Source organism: Puma concolor, chromosome C1, assembly GCF_028749965.1.
Source record: "Puma concolor isolate L17-30 chromosome C1, mPumCon1.1.hap2, whole genome shotgun sequence".
Lineage (NCBI taxonomy): Eukaryota > Metazoa > Chordata > Mammalia > Carnivora > Felidae > Puma > Puma concolor.
The window spans coordinates 20,875,875-20,896,059 of NC_141674.1; the positions used below are offsets into that span (position 1 = coordinate 20,875,875).

A 20,185-nucleotide genomic window follows, 5' to 3' on the forward strand; every position below is an offset into this window, starting at 1 on the left:
CAAGTACCTAACCAATTGTCTGGCACAGAAGAAATGCTCAATTAATGCTAATGCCCTCTTATAAATTATTTGTATGGATAGCCAGTTGATAGCTCTAGTGGTATCCTAATTCCTATTTGACTGAGATAAGGGGAAATTCCATATGTTAGTGATGAAAAATTTTATCTTGTAGGATGCTGTCTTAGCAAAATTATGGTGTTTACATTTTCCTGTGGAACCATTAAGCTAAAAGGAACCCTCATTTATTTTTTTAATGTTTATTTATTTTTGAGACAGAGAGAGACAGAGCATGAACGGGGGAGGGTCAGAGAGAGAGGGAGACACAGAATCTGAAACAGGCTGCAGGCTCTGAGCCGTCAGCACAGAGCCCGACGCGGGGCTCAAACTCAGACTGTGAGATCATGACCTGAGCCGAAGTCTGACGCTTAACCGACTGAGCCACCCAGGCGCCCCAAGAAACCCTCATTTAATAGAATAAATATATTTTATGAAGTTGGTCAAAAGGCACAATTTTAATCACTTGAACACTATATTTCTGTTATAAAATTGGAGTTACGTTTTTGCTAAAAAAAAAAAAAAAACCAAAAAACAGTCCCAAAATAAGATAAAATCATAATTTGAAGTGCTACAAGTTTATATATTCTTGACTTTGGAATTTTTGTTTTATAACACGTATGACAGCGATTTTGGCTAGAGAGAAGTAACTTGTACATATTACTAAGGATGAGTTTGTTCAGTTTCTACTTGGGAGTAGAGTCACCCAACAATCAGATTTGGCTTAATCATTGTTTCTAATCAGACTTGGAAGCTATTAGTTTATCAGTGTTTTTGTAAGGTAACTGGTACTTAATAAACCTCAGCTTGCATTTTTACTATTCTTGGTGACCAAATTAGGGGCACGATTAAGACCTAGCCCCACTATCAACAATAGCCAAAGTATGGAAAGAGCCCAAATGTCCATCGATGGATGAATGGATAAAGAAGATGTGGTATATATATACACAATGGAGTATTGCTCGGCAATCAAAAAAGAATGAAATCTTGCCATTGGCAACTATGTAGAATGAAATCTTGCCATTGGCAACTATGTGGATGGAACTGGAGGGTATTATGCTAAGTGAAATTAGTCAGTCAGAGAAAGACAAATACCATATGACTTCACTCATATGAGGACTTTAAGAGACAAAACAAATGAACATAAGGGAAGGGAAACAAAAATAATATAAAAACAGGGAGGGGGACAAAACAGAAGAGACTCATAAATATGGAGAACAAACTGAGGGTTACTGGAGGGGTTGTAGGAGGGGAGATGGGCTAAATGGGTAAGGAGCACTAAGGAATCTACTCCTGAAATCGTTGTTGCACTATATGCTAACTAAGGATGTAAATTTTAAAAAATAAAAAATAAAATGAAAAAAAAAAAAGACCAAACCCCAAATTTTGTTATTTTAAGGAGCACCCTATCATAAGAAAACAGTAGTTTTTTTAATTTTTAAATTCTTCTGTCTTCTAATCTTTTTTAAATGTTTACTTACTTGTTTTGAGAGAAGGGGAGAGAATCCCAAGTATGCTCAGTGCTGTCAGCACAGAGCCCAACATGGGGCTGGATGCCACGAATCAAGAGTCAGATGCTTAACCATCTGAGCCAGGCAGGCATCCCAGGAACTACTAATTTTTATTTTTATTTTTTATTTTTGTATATTTATTTATTTTTGAGGGAGAGAGAGTGGGGGTGAAGAGCAGAGAGAGAGGGAGGCAGAGTATCTGAAGCGGGCTCTGCACTGATAGCAGAGAGCCCAATGTGGGGCTTGAACTTACGAACCATGAGATCATGACCTGAGCTGAGGTTGGACATTTAACCAACTGAGTCAACCAGGTGCCCCAGGAACTACTAATTTTTAAAATTCAAAGTTCTAGTAAGTGAAGATTCTTTCTTACTGGATATGGAAGCATTGTATACGTTGCCCCCATAATATATATAATATACTTCCTCCTCATCTTCCACTAAGCAGTCATTTAGCAATCTGATATCTCACAAGTGAAACTTTGGCATTAATACTGAGAGAATAGGAAAGCCCCCCACAAAGGAAACTGTGTTTTAGTTGGAGGAGTCATATACCTATTGTGTTATATTATCTCTTAAAGTTCTGGTGAAACTTGAATATAACCACGATTCCTCTGGTAAAAGAATACACTGTTATTATGTTCTATACCCCAGCAACTTGGAATAGAAGATAATGAATGCTCTTAAGCAAGCAAGGAAGCAAGGGGCGCCTGGGTGGCTCAGTCGGTTAGGCGTCCAACTTTGGCTCAGGTCATGATCTCACAGTTTGTGGTTTCGAGCCCAGTGTTGGGCTCTGTGCTGACAGCTCAGAGCCTGGAGCCTACTTCAGATTCTGTCTCCCTCTCTCCTTGCCTCTCCCCCCGACTTGTGCTGTGTCTCTCTCTCTCTCTCAAAAATAAACATTAAAAGAAAAAAACAACAAGCAAGCAAACAACAGAAAATAAATAAAACAAAATCCCAATCTCTTCAAGTGAATGAATGAATGAATCTATTTTCTTTATCCTCCCTGCCAACCAGCAAAAGAACAGAGAGCAGGATAAAAAGGAAATCAAAGGGTCAACTACACTTCAAAAAACCCCACAAAACCCAAAAATACTTAGAATAAGAAAAAAATAAAAGAAATCAGCGCTCTACTTCTGTTACACAAATCAGTAAGGTATATGGGGCCATTCACATTCCCAGGCAGGCTGGTGTTAGAGTCTTTCTTCTTACTGATAGATGATCACTTCCTCTGGACCTCTGCTTTCCTAGTCCAGGGTTAGAGGCCTAAATATCTAGAATTTAAACATGAGCTAGTGTTAGCAAAATATCTAGGAAAAGATAGAGAACGTTATGTGAACAAAAACACATATTTGACTATAAGACAACATAGGTAAAAGAACATAGGCCTTAGAGTTTGATGTACCTATGAGTGAATTTTTTGCCCTAACACTTATTGTGTATCTTGACATAATTAACTTCTGTAAATTTAACTGATATAACTTTTCTAAAGGTATTTCCTCATCTGCAAAATGAAGATATATCTACTTCGGATTGTTGCTATGAAAATTAATAAAATAACGCCTACAAAGCTCCTGATATAGTGCCTGGCACATAGAGGTGCTCAGTTGATAGTAATTTATTATTGATAACAAATGTACATTGTCTTTCCCAAAATGTTTGCTATAGAAAAATTATTGTATTATGAATTTAAATTTTCATTGTTAGGAGTTGATATTTGGTATTAAGGCCCCTTCCAAAGGTATTGAAATATTAAACCAGCACCATGGGAAATCTAGAAAATTTTGGAAGTTCTTTGAGAATGATGAACGAAACTGCCACCCCCTACTTGGTGACATAGTTACTCTATAGGAGAAAGGTGAACCTCGGTTAGTTTTAGAAGGGAATGTATATGCCAAAGTTTTGATCACAGCATGCTTTTTTTTTTTTTTTTTAATTTTTTTTTTTCAACATTTATTTATTTTTGGGACAGAGAGAGACAGAGCATGAACGGGGGAGGGGCAGAGAGAGAGGGAGACACAGAATCGGAAACAGGCTCCAGGCTCTGAGCCATCAGCCCAGAGCCCGACGCGGGGCTCGAACTCATGGACCGCGAGATCGTGACCTGGCTGAAGTCGGACGCTCAACCGACTGCGCCACCCAGGCGCCCCGATCACAGCATGCTTTTTGTTAGTTGCATGAACTTATTCAGGATGTGGAGAGAGACCAGCGATCTAAGAAGTAGGGTGCTCATGGTGAATGTATTTTTCTTTTAAATAAATCTTTTTCCCCCTTTCCCTAGCTGCTCAGATAAAGAATTTGATGAGCCAACTAGGAACTAAGCAGGACTCAAGCAAACTACAGGAAAATCTGTGAGTAGCTTCCTAACAAGGTTGGGTTTGGTGAGGGCCCTCTAGGATGCACTTACTGTCCTTGCTGCATGGCAGCTCACTTAGGTTTCAGGCCTATGGAGTCAGAATGACAGGCAGTGGGACATGAAGTAACAGTTGGATCTAGAAGAGGGGCACCAAAATATATTCATGGTTTGTGATCTCCATTGCCTTTCAAAATCCTTGAACTCCGATTCTTTCTTCCTTGGGCAGTTTAGGAATTTGAGGAAGTAGAGAAGGGAACTCCTACCACTGTTAAACTATATTCTGCCTAAATGAGCCTCCTTGTTGGCACAGGACTCCTGATGATCTGCAGAGGTCATCTAGTCTAGTGGGATTTCCAACTATAAACACTAGAAAAATGTATTCCGAATGACCGGAGGGGCGTCTGAGGGAGAAGAGAATGGACTGGTAGTAGGGACTCATGAATCTTTTTATTACATCCTCCTTGACCCCATTTCTGCTTTTGGAAATTTTATTCTTCATCTTTAAGATATATTGAAGGATATTCTGTGTTTCCTGTCCTTGATGGTGTGAATTGAGAGACTGACTTACTACTCTGAGCTTTTTCTAGGGAGATGTGAAAAATCTTTGTGTTGGTCATGTGTTAGTCATGTCTGGGAGGTTCAGGCCCTTAATTGACTGCCTCTTGTTTTGACTCCCTTGTCTTTTAATCTTGGAGGCCCCTTTGCAGTGAAAAAACACTAACAATTAGTAGTGTGGTTTCTCTGTCCTCCCTTAAAACCTTTGCAGAAATGGCGAGAGAGTAGAGGAAACCATGACTAAAAGGAGCTCTTTTAGGGTTTCCACTACTTTCCAATCCCATTTAATATAATGCATATTCTTTCCTCTTTAATTTCCCTTCTCTTATACTCCATATGTGTTTTTACACAGTACAGGGCTTCTTTGTTTTGGAGGGGAGAGCCAGAAAGTCAAGCATGAAGGACAGTAGGGAGCCAAGTATAAAGCTGAAAAAGCACCAGCTTTAAGCAAGAACGTGGGTGTAGATCTTTGGAGGTTGTTCCCTAGGGTGGAAACTGTGCTTTTAGTGCATATTTCCTCCAATCCCCAGTGTCTGGATTTTGTCTCCAGTCAGTGGCCTGTGACAGGCAGCAGCTGTGCCAAACTGCCGGGCAGTTCAACGTAAGTTTTGTGAGAACTCAGTGTGTTCCAACTATTCGAGTTAGGTGTGGGGGCAGCTGCTCTTAAATTTCTATCAGAACTGCTGATAGGCTTTTCTTGTCTCCGTGAGGAGTTAAAATACCTGATCCGTAGGTTTCACTGAGGCAGGTTCTTTCTACTGAGTAACATGTTTTTGACTGAGTCGTATTTGTGGAATTTTGTGTGTGGGGGAACCTGGGCCTCTGGGAACCCATTCCTTCAAGTACTGTTTCATTCCCTGCATCGCAAGGCACTGTGGGCACAAGCTGGCACAAAGTGTGACAGCTCTTGAGCGGTGGGAATACCCTGAATCATGTCTTTTCTCTCTCAGGCAGCAGTTACAGCACTCCACAAATCAGCTTGCCAAGGAAACAAATGAGTTACTGAAGGAGTTAGGGGCCTTACCTCTTCCCTTATCTGCTTCGGAACAGGTAGGTATTTTCTGGGGTGTATATGTGTGTATGTTTGTTTAATAGGAAAGGACTTCGTGAGAGAGAAAAAGTTTCCCAGACAAACAAAAATTAAAGGAGTTTGTGACCACTAAACCAGCCCTGCAAGAAATTTTAAGGGAGACTTTCTGAGGGGAGAAAAGATGAAAATATATATACATATATATAAATACCAAAAGCGACAAAAGATTAGAAAGGGCCAGAGAACACCACCAGAAACTCCAACTCTACAAGCATCATAATGGCAATAAATTCATATCTTTCAGTACTCACTCTAAACGTCAATGGACTCAATGCTCCAATCAAAAGACATAGGGTAACAGAATGGCTAAGAAAACAAGATCCGTCTATATGCTGTTTACAAGAGACCCACTTTAGACCTAAAGACACCTTCAGATTGAAAATAAGGGGACGGAGAACCATCTATCATGCTAATGGTCAACAAAAGAAAGCCAGAGTAGCCATACTTATATCAGACAATCCAGACTTTAAAATAAAGACTGAAGGGGCGCCTGGGTGGCGCAGTCGGTTAAGCGTCCGACTTCAGCCAGGTCACGATCTCGCGGTCCGTGAGTTCGAGCCCCGCGTCGGGCTCTGGGCTGATGGCTCAGAGCCTGGAGCCTGTTTCCGATTCTGTGTCTCCCTCTCTCTCTGCCCCTCCCCCGTTCATGCTCTGTCTCTCTCTGTCCCAAAAATAAATAAACGTTGAAAAAAAATTTTAAAAATAAAAAAAATAAAATAAAGACTGTATCGAGAGATGCAGAAGGTCATTATATCGTAATCAAGGGGTCTATAGACCAAGAAGACCTAACAATTGTAAACATTTATGTGCCAAATGTGGAAGCGCCCAAATATATAAATCAGTTAATCACAAACATAAAGAAACTCATCGATAGTAATACCATAATAGTAGGAGACTTTACCCCACTCACAGCAATGGACAGATCATCTAATCAAAAAATCAACAAGGAAACAATGGCTTTGAATGACACACTGGACCAGATGGACTTAACAGATATATTCAGAACATTTCATCATAAAGCAGCAGAATATACATTCTTCTCCAGTGCACATGGAACATTCTCCAGAATAGACCACATACTGGGACACAAATCAGCCCTCAGCAAGTACAAAAAGGTCAAGATCATACTGTGCATATTTTCAGACCACAACGCTATGAAACTTGAGATCAGTCACAAGAAAAAATTTGGAAAGGTAACAAATACTTGGAGACTGAAGAACATCCTACTAAAGAATGAATGGGCTAACCAAGCAGTTAAAGAGGAAATTAAAAATATATGGAAGTCAATGAAAATGATAACACCACAACCCAAAACCTCTGGGACGCAGTAAAGGTGGTCATAAGAGGAAAGTATATGGCAATCCAGGACTTCCTAAAGAAGGAAGAAAGATCTCAGATACACAACCTAACCTTACGCCTTAAGGAGCTGGAAAAAGAACAGCAAATAAAACCCAAAACCAGCAGAAGACAGGAAATGATAAAGATTAGAGCAGGAATTAATGCTATCGAAACCAAAAAAACAGGAGAACAGATCAATGAAACCAGAAGCTAATTCTTTGAAAGAATTAACAAAATTGATAAACCCCTAGCCAGTTTGATCAAGAAGAAAAAGGAAAGGACCCAAATAAATAAAATCAAGAATGAAAGAGGAGAGATCACAACCAACTCAACAGAAATAAAAACAATAATAAGAGAATATTGTGAGCAATTATATGCCAATAAAATGGGTAATCTGGAAGAAATAGAAAAATTCCTAGAAACATATACACTACCAAAACTGAAACAGGAAGAAATAGAAAATTTGAACAGACCCATAACCAGTAAGGAAATCAAATTAGTAATCAAAAACCTGCCAAAAAACAAGAGTCCGGGGCCAGATGGCTTTCCAGGGGAATTCTACCAAACATTTAAGAAAGAGTTAACACCTATTCTCTTGAAACTGTTCCAAAAAATAGAAATGGAAGGAAAACTTCCAAACTCTTTCTATGAAGCTAGCATTACCTTGATTCCAAAACCAGACAGAGACCACACTAAAAGGAGAACTGTAGACCAATTTCCCTGATGAATATGGATGCAGAAATTCTCAACAAGATATTAGCCAACTGGATCCAACAATACATTAAAAAAGTTATTCACTGTGACCAAGTGAGATTTATACCTGGGATGCAGGGCTGGTTCAGTATCCACAAAACACTTAATGTGATTCATCACATCAATAAAAGAAAGGACAAGAACCATATGATCCTCTCAAATAGATGCAGAGAAAGCATTTGAGAAAATATAGCATCCTTTCTTGATAAAAACCCTCAAGAAAGTAAGGATAGAAGGAGCATACCTCGAGATCATAAAAGCCATATATGAATGACCCAACACTAATATCATCCTCAATGGGGAAAGACTGAGAGCTTTCCCCCTAAGGTTAGGAACAAGACAGGGATGTCCACTCTCGCCACTGTTATTCAACATAGTATTGGAAGTCTTAACCTCTGCAATCAGACAACACAAAGAAAAGGCATCCAAATCGGCCAGGAGGTCAAACTTTTACTCTTCACAGATGACATGATACTCTATATGGAAAATACAAAAGATTCCACCAAAAAGCTGCTAGAATTGATTCATGAATTCAGCAAAGTTGCAGGATATAAAATCAATGTACAGAAATTGGTTGCATTCCTACACACCAACAATAAAGCAACAGAGAAATCAAGGAATCGATCCCATTTACAGTTGCACAAAAAACCATAAAATACCTAGGAATAAATCTAACCAAAGAAGTGAAAAATCTATACACTAAAAACTATAGAAAGCTTCTGAAAGAAATTGGAAGAAAACACAAAAAAATGGAAAAAGATTCCATGCTCCTGGATAGGAAGAACAAATATTGTTAAAATGTTGATACCACTCAAAGCAATCTACATGTTCAATGCAATCCCTGTCAAAGTAACACCAGCATTCTTCACAGAGCTAGAACAAATAATCCTAAAATTTGTATGGAACCAGAAAACACCCCGGATAGCCAAAGCAATCTTGAAAAAGAAAACCAAAGCAGGAGGCATTACAATCCCAGACTTCAAGCTATACTACAAAGCTGTAATCATCAACACAGTATGGTACTGGCACAAGAACAGACACACTCAGATCAATGGAACAGAATAGAGAACCCAGAAATGGACCCACAAACGTATGGCCAACTTTGACAAAGCAGGAAAGAATATCCAGTGGAATAAAGACAGTCTCTTCAGCAAGTGGTGCTGGGAAAACTGGACAGCGACATGCAGAAGAATGAACCTGGACCCACTTTCTTACACCATACACAAAAATAAACTCAAAATGGATGAGAGACCTCAATTTAAGACAGGAAGCTAACAAAATCCTCGAGGAGAAAGCAGGCAAAAACTTCTTTGATCTTGCCCACAGCAACTTCTTACTCAACACGTCTCCGGAGGCAAGGGAAACAAAAGCAAAAATGAACTGGGACCTCATCAAAATAAAAAGCTTCTGCACAGTGAAAGAAACAATCAGCAAAACTAAAAGGCAACCGACAGAATGGGAGAAGATATTTGCAAATGACATATCAGATAAAGGGTTAGTATCCAAACTCTATAAAGAACTTATCAAACTTAACACCCAAAAGCCAAATAATCCAGTGAAGAAATGGGCAAAAGACATGAATAGACACTTCTCCGAGGAAGACATCCAGATGGCCAACCGACGCATGAAAAAATGCTCAACGTCACTCATCATCAGGGAAATACAAATCAAAACCACAATGAGGTACCACCTTATACCTGTCAGAATGGCTAACATGAACAACTCAGGCAACAACAGATGTTGGCGAGGATGCAGAGAAAGAGGATCTCTTTTGCATTGTTGGTGGCAATGCAAGCTGGTGCAGCCACTCTGGAAAACAGTATGGAGGGTCCTCAAAAAGCTAAAAATAGAACTACTCTATGACCTAGCAATTGCACTACTAGGCATTTATCCACAGGATACAGGTGTGCTGTTTCGAAGGGACACATGCACTCCCATGTTTATAGCAGCACTATCAGCAATAGCCAAAGTATGGAAAGAGCCCAAATGTCCATCGATGGATGAATGGATAAAGAAGATGTGGGATATATATACAATGGAGTATTACTCGGCAGTCAAAAAGAATGAAATCTTGCCATTTGCAACTACATGGATGGAACTGGAGGCTATTATGCTAAGTGAAATTAGTCAGAGAGAGACAAAAATCATATGACTTCACTCATATGAGGACTTTAAGAGACAAAACAGATGAACATAAGGGAAGGGAAACAAAAATAATATAAAAACAGGGAGGGGGACAAAACAGAAGAGACTCATAAGTATGGGGAACGAACAGAGGCTTACTGGAAGAGTTGTGGGAGGGGGGATGGGCTAAATGGGGAAGGAACATTAAGGAGTCTACTCCTGAAATCACTGTTGCACTATATGCTAACTAACTTGGATGTAAATTTAAAAATAATTTAAAAAAATAGGAAAGGACTTCGTTTTAATGGGAAGGCAGTGTGTGAAACTAAAGTGACTTGGCCTTTGGTGCTAGGTAGACCTTCTCTGACCCTCAGTTTCCTTATCTGTAAAATGGGGTTATGTGACTGTTGTGACGATAGGAAGAATGTTTGCACCAGATCTTGCAGAGTGCCTGGCAATTAGTAGCTACTCAATATCTGTGGCTATTTTTAATAATAACGTTGAATATATTAATAAAATGAGCTTAACTGGAAAGGAATCTCAGCGTTTGCATCTCTGGAGTTTGGCTAGCAGCTTTATGTTTGGTCCTGCTTTGTTTTGCATGCAGTCTCTGTAAATAATTTCAATCAGATGTTTTTCCTTTCTATTTTGCAGTTACTTTCATGTCCCATCATGAGTCACTGATAGGCCTCAGGTTGAAGAAATGCTCAGGGGAAAAGATGTCTCTTTTCAAGTTATTTTATTCAATGGTCATTGAAATCCTTTAAAAACACACACTTTTTACTGGAGTTCATTGTTCCCTTGATGTGCCAGGCCTTTTCTTCACACGTTCCTGAAGTCAGCGTGCCTCCTTCTTTATTGTGGTTTGACCTGTTATTCCCTATCATTCATGGTCTACCTCAAATCCTCTCCTCCTAGAAAAAAACCTTCTCCATCTACCTTAGCTTACTGTGACTTCATTTGGCTTTTTATTATTGAATTTTTTTATGATTTATCTCTGATGGCTCTAAAGACAAGGCCTACAACTTCCCTATTCTGGATTGTTTTTCATCTTGTGAGTTGTAGCTAGGTGGAACGTGAAATAATTCTAGTGTGCTGTGATCATTTGAAAAAATGAAATAGAGGCACCTGGGTGGCTCAGTCAGTTGAGCGTCTGACTTCGGCTCAGGTCATGATCTCTCAGTTTGTGAGTTTGAGCCCCACATCAGGCTCTGTGCTGACAGCTCAGAGCCTGGAGTCTGCTTCAGATTCTGTGTCTCCCTCTCTCTCTGTCCCTCCCTGACTCGCGCCTCTGTCTCTCTGTCTCTTTCTCTTTCAAAAGCAAATAAACATTAAAAATGTTTTTAAAAATCAAATAGAGTAGAAATATCAGAATGTATACCATGTAGGGGTACCTGGGTGGCTCAATTGGTTAAGCATCCGACTGTGGCTTAGGTCATGACTTCACGGTTCGTGAGTTCAAGCCCTGCATCAGGCTCTCTGCTATCAGCACAGAGCCTGCTTCAGATCCTCTGTCCCCCTCACTCTCTACCCCTCCTCAACTAGAGCACATGTATGCATGCTGTTTCTCTCTCTCTCAAAAATAGGAGCACCTGGGTGGCTTGGTTGGTTAAGTGTCTGACTTCAGCTCAGGTCATGATCACATGGTTTGTGAGTTCAAGCCCTGCGTTGGGCTCTCTGCTGTCAACGCAGAGCCTGCTTCAGATTCTGTGTCTCCCTCTCTATCTGCTCCTCCCCCATGCTCCCTCTCTCAAAAATAAACATTTAAAAATAAATTAATTAATTACTTAAAACTTGAAAAAACATATGTGTGCCATGTAATAAAGGGAAATATATATTACAGAAAGCTTCCATTTCATTCACATTCTTCTTTTTTTTTTTTTTTATGTTTATTTATTTTTGAGAGAGAGAGGTGGTAGTGGGGGGTGGGGTGCATGCATGAGCTGGGGAGGGACAGAGGCGAGAATCCCAAGCAGGCTCTGCATTGTCATTGCAGAGCCAAGATAGGGGGTTTGAACTCATGAACCATGAGATCAGAACCTGAGCGGAAATCAAGAGTCAGATGTTCAACTAACTGAGCCACCCAGGTGCCCCCCCAAGATGTCTCATTGTTACTGCATGTCTCCATCAAAAAGTTTGAAAATGTTAGTTTAACCCATACCTGAAGCCTATGTTTAGTCTTTGGAGTTTTGGCGCCCCCTTGCACAAGAGAGGAGCCAAGACTAGATGCTTTGTCGTGCTACAAAGTAGCTACGATAAAAAGTGATCTTAATGTAATCAGCTTTGGTTATCCTTGTGTGTGCTGCTCAGTTGTTACTCATACTGGTATTTCACTTAGGACCAGTTCCCCTTGCCGTCCAATATCCCCATATTGTTCCCAAATTACCCCTTTCCTCTTCCCAGCTTGTACTTACGGAAAACACACTTGTGGATGGTTTTAGTAGTAATGAAAAAGTAGTCTAAGGGTTTGATGAAAGCTGAGTGTTGAAAGTACTGAAGAGTTAAATAGTAGCCTAAACAAAAATAGTTAAATCCGCTACCAAAAAAAAAAAAAAAAAAAAAAGAATTAAGTGTATTTCAAAATCAAAAAGAAGTTATTTTTGGATCATGCATGCTGTTGTTCCCTTCCATTATCTTGGATCATTAGGAACACAAAATAGATCTACAATTGTAATTCCTTGATTCCCTTCCCCTGTTGTGCTGAATACCCTTTTCCCTTTTGATTCTTTTTTCATCTCATCAATCTTAGCCTTACCACTATCTTTTTGCTGCAGTTCTGTGTATCAGACCATATATCCTGCTTTTGGTCCTTTTTCATCCTCATGTGCCATCAGCAGTGATCTTCTATTTGCCAAATATAGTGGCCTTTTTTGAGTTTTGGTTTTTTTTTTTAATTTTAGAGAGAGAAGAGGGAGACGAGCAGGGGAGAGGGGCAGGGGGAGAGAGAGAGAGAGAGAATATCTTAAACAGGCTCTGTGCTCAGCATGGAGCCTGATAACGGAGCTCGATCCCACGACCCTGGGATCATGACCTGAGCTGAAATCAAGAGTTGGACGCTCAACCGACTAAGCCACCCAGGTGCCTACCCCCTTTTTTCTTTTATTTTTGTTTTAATGTTTATTAATTATTGAGAGAAAGAGAGAGAACATGAGCATGGAGGGACAGAGAGAGGGAGAAACACAGACTGTGAAGCAAGCTCCAGGCTCTGAGCTGTCAGCACAGAGCCCAATGTGGGGCTTGAACTTGCAAACCGAGAGACCATGATCTGAGCCGAAGTTGGACGCTTAACCGATTGAGCCACCCAGGCACCCCCCCCCCCTGCTTTTTTTGGAGTGTTTAGTCACTCTTCTGTTTCATTTGAAACAGCCCATCTTGCCTATACTGAAACTTTCTTCTTCTTTCCATGATCCCCTTTCAGTCTGTCCCCCAACTCTGGTATCCCTTGCTGGCTTCTTTTCTCTTTCCCTAGATGGAGTCTCAGCCTCCTTCTCTGACTCTCGGTCTTCCTAGAAGTAGGCATGTCCCAAGGCTCTGCCATTGACCCTCTAATTTTCTCAGCCTCTGCTTTCTCCTTCAAGAGGCTTATCTACTTTTATGAGCTCTCTGTGACCTTTATGAACTTGACCCCCAGATCTTTTCCCAGCCCTAGCCCCTAACCTCTAAGGACTAGGCCCATATTGCCAATTCCTGTTCTAATATCCCACTTTAATCTGCTTTCATCAAAAATTATGTGTTGTCTTATACTGAATTCCTCCCATTTGACCCAAACCCCTTAACTAAGCTGATTGATAATACTTATTGTCATAAAGAAGTTTGTGCCTTTTCACCTAATATTCCCATTCTTGCAAATTTATCCTAAGGAAAAAAGTTTGAAGAAAAAAAACTATAGTCTGGAGACGGAGTTTTTGGATTTGCAGTCTACCCCTTCCACTTACTGACTATGTGATCCTAGGCAAATTGTTAACTTCTCTGTGCCTTGGTTTTCTGATCTGTAAAATATATATAGTACCTAATTTATAGGTTGTTGTATGAGTTAAGTGAGTTATTATGTAAAGTACTTATAACCATACTGATACATTGTAAACACTGTATTAATATTAGCACTTACAGCGGGGCTCACATTAACTTTATTTATAATAGTTAAAAACTGGGAACAATCTAGAAGGAATGTTTACATAAAATTTACTAGATCAGCCTGGTAGAATATTATGTAACGAAGACCATAATTATGAAGAGTATGATAACATGGAAAATGTTTATGATATACTTAAAGATAGTATTTTTATGGGGCACCTTGGCTGGCTCAGTTGGTGGAGCATGCACCTCGTGATCTCAGGGTTGTGAATTCAGGTGCCACGTTGGGCATGGAGCCTACTCAAAAAAGAAAAAAAATTAGTTTTGGATAGTGAGATTAGGGAATTATGGCTTTTCCCACTTATTGTTATAATGTTTATGTGAAAATAAAAAATCCCAGAAAAGGAGAAACTTTCTTCATCTAAATTTGCTTTCAGTATTACCATAAGTCTCCCATGTGTGATATTTGAGTCATTCTTGACTTTAACCCCTTGCTGCACAGCCATTCACTAACTCATAAAATTTATTAAACTCATGTCTTTGCATTCCCATTACTGATACAATGTCCTCCTAACCTTTAACCTAGAATATTGCAATACTCTTTTTGACTTGTTTCTTTTTTCCATCCCATCTTGTACACCGTGGCAGACTACTTTTTCTCCTAAATTATCATTTTGTATCCATCACGTTTCTTGCTCAGACATTTTTGTTGCTCTGTGTTCTTCAGAAGTTGAATCCCAAACTCATTAGCTTGGCATTTATCTTTGACCACTTGAGTTCTTACTGATTATACCTGCCTCTCAACTCCTATAGTATTAATTGATTATAGCAGTTATTTATAATGAGTTGTGACTTGTGTGTCTGTATCCTTTATCTGTAAGTAGATGGTAAGCCGTTTGAGGTCAGGGATGAGTTTTTACTTCTGTGTTCTCAGCACATAGCAAGTCCTTTCAGTATGTGTTTTTCGAGACATAGAATCAGTAAGCTTAGCAAAGAGAGCCTGTAATAAAGTAGTTTTCAGGCTCTCAAAGATTTTAAGCCTCATTACAGTATAAAGGAAAATGATTATCATAGTTGGTGGGGGGAAGCTATGTACTCCATATAGATGAATAGTTTTAACATAAAACAATCTCTTTGGGGTTCATTCTGGGCCTAAAGTTATTTATTCCGCTTTTAGATTCTCCAGGGAACCAAAATTCTCAATTGCAATTCTCTCTGAAATTACCTTACAAGGTAAATGACACACAGTTTCCAGGTTTGTCAGAGGAAAGAAGGAAAATTCAAACTTGGCCTATGGTATTAATGAGGGATTTAAATCAGCAAAGAACAAATGTATTCATTTAAGGAAGACCTTATTTTATAGTAATTTTTCTGGTTAGAAATCTTGAGGGGGACTAGTTTTGCTTTTAATGGGAATTAAAACCCAATTATTCAGGGTTAATGTGAAATTTCAAGTCCTTATTTATTTCCTTAGCGCCAGCAGAAACTTCAGAAAGAACGCCTCATGAATGACTTCTCTGCAGCCTTAAATAATTTCCAGGCTGTGCAGAGAAGGGTATCTGAAAAAGAAAAGGAGAGTATTGCCAGAGCAAGAGCTGGATCTCGTCTCTCGGTAAGTTTATTCCCAAAAGAAGACCTCTGCAATTTCATGATGTTCTTTTCCATGTTGTTGGGTTTTTTTTTTCCTCCTGACTCTGACCATTTTGACCATTAGCTTTTGTTTATTATCCCCATCCCCCCCCCCACACACCTCAATGATAATAAACAGAGACATTAGCTGCTATGAAAATGCCAGATTGGTACAACCTATATAAAAAATATGTATGCAGGGTGCCTGGCTGGCTCAGTCAGTAGAGCATGTGACTCTCAATCTCAGGGTCATAAGTTCAAGCCCCACGTTGGGTGAAGAGCCTACTTAAAATAAAAACTAAAATAAAATATGTATGCATATGGTCAAAGACCAAAAAGGAATGTGCCCAAAGTTTTGAAAAAGTGACAGGTAGAATTGCATGTAATTTCTTTGCTATTATATTTGTCTTAAAGACTTAAAAAAAGAAAAACATGAATCTATTTTCTAGAATATAGCAGGCAAGGTTTTTTGGACTAGACCTCTCTTTGAAATGAACTAATACTAAATTTTATCAGAAGTATAAAAGAGTCACGAAAATATTAAGGTCAAAATCCAAAAGAAGGTGAGAATCCATAGAGAGAGGTAAGCTGAGCACTGAAACTGCTTTTGCATGGAGTACATTTATGGACGACAAACTTGAACTTCAATTTTGATGTTTTTATGGCATGAGGAGGAACAAAAGTCAAAACCCAGAGTACACACAAGGTGGGGAATCTAAAAGAAGGTGCTACTCCAATTAAACTGGACCCTAAAAGGCTATATTCTTTTAGGGATGGGTGTGCCAAAAGTAAGCCCTTCTTTCCCACAAAAAGATTGCATTAGCACTGAGCTGAGCAGGTGGTGGAGGACAGCAGGGGAGAGGGGACATTCAGACAATAAGTTGTAGCACAAAGGAACCTTGAAGCAAATTTACTGCCCAAATTCCTACTACATGAATGGCCCCAAAGCCTCAAGCTTCAAGTAGTTCTGCAATGTAGAGTACTTAGGTGCCAGGCAGAAGCGAGTACACATCCTTTCCTGTTAGATAAGCCTAGCCCTGAAAGAATACCCTCAAACAATTTTTGTAGCATAATGATCAGCACTGGGTTAAAAATAACCAAGTACACAAAGAAGTAACTCTGAACAAGAACTAGTAGGAACAACAGTGAGGTGAAATAGACCTACAGAGACTTCATATATTAGAATTAGAAGATAACTGTAACTTACTGTGTTTAAAGAAATAAAAGAAAAAATTTTTAAGTCATTATTTTTTTTCTAATGTTTTTCTTTTTGAGAGAGAGACAGAGCACGAGTGGGGGAGAGGCAGAGAGAGAGGGAGACACAGATTCCGAAGCAGGTTCCAGGCTCTGAGCTGTCAACACAGAACCCAATGGCGGGGCTCGAACCCACAAACCGTGAGATCATGACCTGAGCCCAAGTCGGACACTTAACTGACTAAGACACCCAGGCGCCCCAAAGTAAAAGAATTTTGAAAACATCTACAGGAAGCAGGAAACTATACAAAACTTTGGAAAAGAGTCAGAATATTTTCTAGAATTGAAAAATATGGAAACTAAAAACTTGATTGATGATTTAACTAGAAAATAGAAGATATTTTCTATCTTTTTTTTTTTTAATTTTTTTTTAATGTTTATTCACATTTTGAGAGACAGAGTATGAGCAGGGCAGTGGGAGAGAGGGAGGGAGACACAGAATCCGAAGCAGGCTCCAGGCTCTGAGCTGTCAGCACAGCACAGATGTGGGGCTTGAACTCACGAACTGTGATCATGACCTGAGCTGAAATTGGACTCTCTACCAATTGAGTTACCCAGGTGCCCTGATATTTTCTATCTTATGATATTATGTATCAGCATGTGGGACGGGGTTAAGAAGTTAAATAGGAAGAAAGATTATGAGAAATGGAGAATGAAGTGAAGGATCTAACCTAGTTTTAATTGGAGTTTCAGAATAAGAGCGGAGCAAACTTAGAACAGAGGTGATATTTGAAGAGATAATGGCTGGTAATATTTTAGAACTTATGAGAGGCACTAATCTTCAGTTTCAAAAAGGCAAACAAATCTCAAAACGAATAAATAAAAGACTTGCATGTAGATACATCAGAGAGAAACTTCAGAACTCCGAAGAAAAAAGGAAAATTGTAAAAATAGCCAGGGAAACTATAGAATACCTTCAAAGATGCAGTAGTTGGATTGGCAGTTGATATCTCAATATCAACAGTGGAAGCCAGTCAAGGACTGTCTTTAATATCCTAAAGGACAATAACTGCCTATGTAGGATTCTAAACCCAGTGAAAATAGATATCCAGAATGAGGGCTAATTAAAGACATTTTCAGTCAAAAGTGAGTTTACTCTCAGCACACCTTACTTAACATTCTAAAAAATGTACTTTAGGGAGAAGGACAGTGAGCTCAGATGGAAAGTCTGAAAAGCAGAAAGGAATGAAGAGCAAAGAAAGTGGTAAATATGTGAAAAGACAAACCACAAACAGAGAGAAGATATTACTATATGTATACCTGACAAGGGATTAGTAGTAACCAGAATATAAAAAGAATTCCCATGAATCAATATGAAAAAGATACAACCCAATAGAGCAGTAGTTTCTCAGACTTTTTGATCTCAGGACCCTATATTACACTTAAAATTATTAGGGACGCCAGAGAGCTGTTATTTGTATGAATGGTATCTACTGATAAATATTAGAAATTAAAACTGTGAAGTTTTAAAAATGTTTATTCATTTACAAATAATAAACCCATTACATATTAACGTAAATATAAATTAGATTTTCATTAAAAATAACTGCTTTTGGATGTACTCTGGTACATCCAAATCTGTTGGTCTGTTTTGTATTTTGATTGGATCTTTTATCCACATATGATTTTTATATCATGTATTTATCATTTGGAAGATATTGATTCCCCAAGTTATGCAGGTCTTCCAAATGTTGATATACTTCAGTATACAATATCAAAAGGTAATATAGTTATCTTCAGTTTTATCAGAAAAATCTTTAAGAGACTTTGAGAGAGTTGTGAAACTCTTAAGTTCACAAGTCGTAGATACAAATTTTCCAGCATTCTGGTTTTTTTATTTGAAAGCTAGATTTTTTTTAAGTTTACTATTTATTCTGAGAGAGAGAGAGAGCGAGCGAGCATAAGTTGGGTAGGGCCAGGGAGAGGGAGAAAGAATTCCAAGCAGGCTCCTCCGCGCTATCAGCTCAGAGCCCGATCAGGGGCTGGAATTCACAAACTATGAGATCGTGACCTGAGCTGTGATCAAGAGTTGGATGCTTAACTGACTGAGCCACCCAGGTGCCCCTGGAAGCTAGATTTTTTATCACTGGCAACACACACTGTCCGTTGTTGTCCTTGAGGGGACAAGCTTACATTGTTTATCTTCAAGAACTTATCTGCCAGGGGCGCCTGGATGGCTCAGTTGGTTAAGCATCCAACTTCAGGTCAGGTCATGATCTCACAGTCTGGGAGTTCAAGCCCCGCATCAGGCTCTGTGCTGACAGCTCAGAGCCTGGAGCCTGCTTCGGATTCTGTGTCTCCCTTTCTCTAACCCTCCCCCGCTCATGCTCTGTCTCTCTCTGTCTCAAAAGTAAATAAACATAAAAAAAGAAAAAAAGAATTTATCTGCCAAATACCCATGTGAATAACCATAGGTTGTTATACATATATCACACATACAGAAGTTTGTAATTATATATATAGACAAATTTTATTAAAAGTTTACATATTTTTTAAAGTTTGTAACAGTTTTATATATAAATTGTATTAAATATGTAAAATGATGTCCCCTAAAAGGAAGTAGCTAGTTCAGCCAGCAGCTCAATTACACATATGCTTTTCCTGGAGACAAGCATTGGATTTCTGTACAGCACAGAAGTGCTTTGTGTGTACGTCAGGTCTCATACGGAATGTTTTAAAGACCTGTATTGAGGTCTTGAGATATACTTAGTTTATAATTTTATTGGCTTCATTAAGGACGAACTGGCTTTTTTGTGTATAGTGATGAAGAATACAATAACAGTAGTGCAGTTTGGTGCCACTGCCTTGCATTTGCATTAAAATGCCAGCAGTTTTATCCACCATTGTTTTTGTTCCGTGAGTGTAAACATCAACACAGTGAAAACGGCAAATAACATCTTAGTATTATTTTAAATAATGGTCAAATGGAGAGGTACTCAACTTCTTCAGTAGTTATGAAACTGCAAATTAAAACCACAATGAGGTACTATTTCATGTCCAAAAGTAGGGCAAACATTTTAAATTCTGTGAAGACTGAGGGTCGTTGTTACAGATACGATACAACAGGAACTTTCCTACCTGGCCAGTTATAGTCTGAAGTGAAGCAACCCCTGGAAAACATTTTGCCTGTAACTTCAGAACACATCAGTTCTATCCTAGAGAAAACTGTAAATTTTTATATCAGGATATATGTATTAGAATGTTTACAGCAGCATTTTTTGTAGCAGTCAAAAATTGGAAACCTCCGAATGTCCATCTGTTGTAGAACAGATAAATGCATTATGGTGTGTTCACATACTATAATATACAGCTAAGTAAGGAAGTGCATGAACCACAGTTACATTCAGCATCAGGAATGGATCTGGCACAATCTGGTTGTGATCCAATCAAAGCATGAAAGAATACAAACAGTGTAACTCCATGTGAAGTTCAAAATCAGGTAAAATGA

The 20,185-nt window shown here is 39.0% G+C and overlaps 1 protein-coding gene across 1 annotated transcript in view; it reads left to right on the top strand.

Annotated features, from left to right (window-relative positions):
• STX12 (syntaxin 12) overlaps positions 1-20,185 on the top strand; it is a 42,988-nt gene that overhangs the window by 11,747 nt on the left and 11,056 nt on the right. The window contains exons 2-4 of the mRNA XM_025931424.2: positions 3,846-3,915; positions 5,426-5,525; positions 15,329-15,466. Coding sequence (XP_025787209.1) covers positions 3,846-3,915; positions 5,426-5,525; positions 15,329-15,466 — 308 coding nt within the window. The remainder of the gene's footprint in view (positions 1-3,845; positions 3,916-5,425; positions 5,526-15,328; positions 15,467-20,185) is intronic.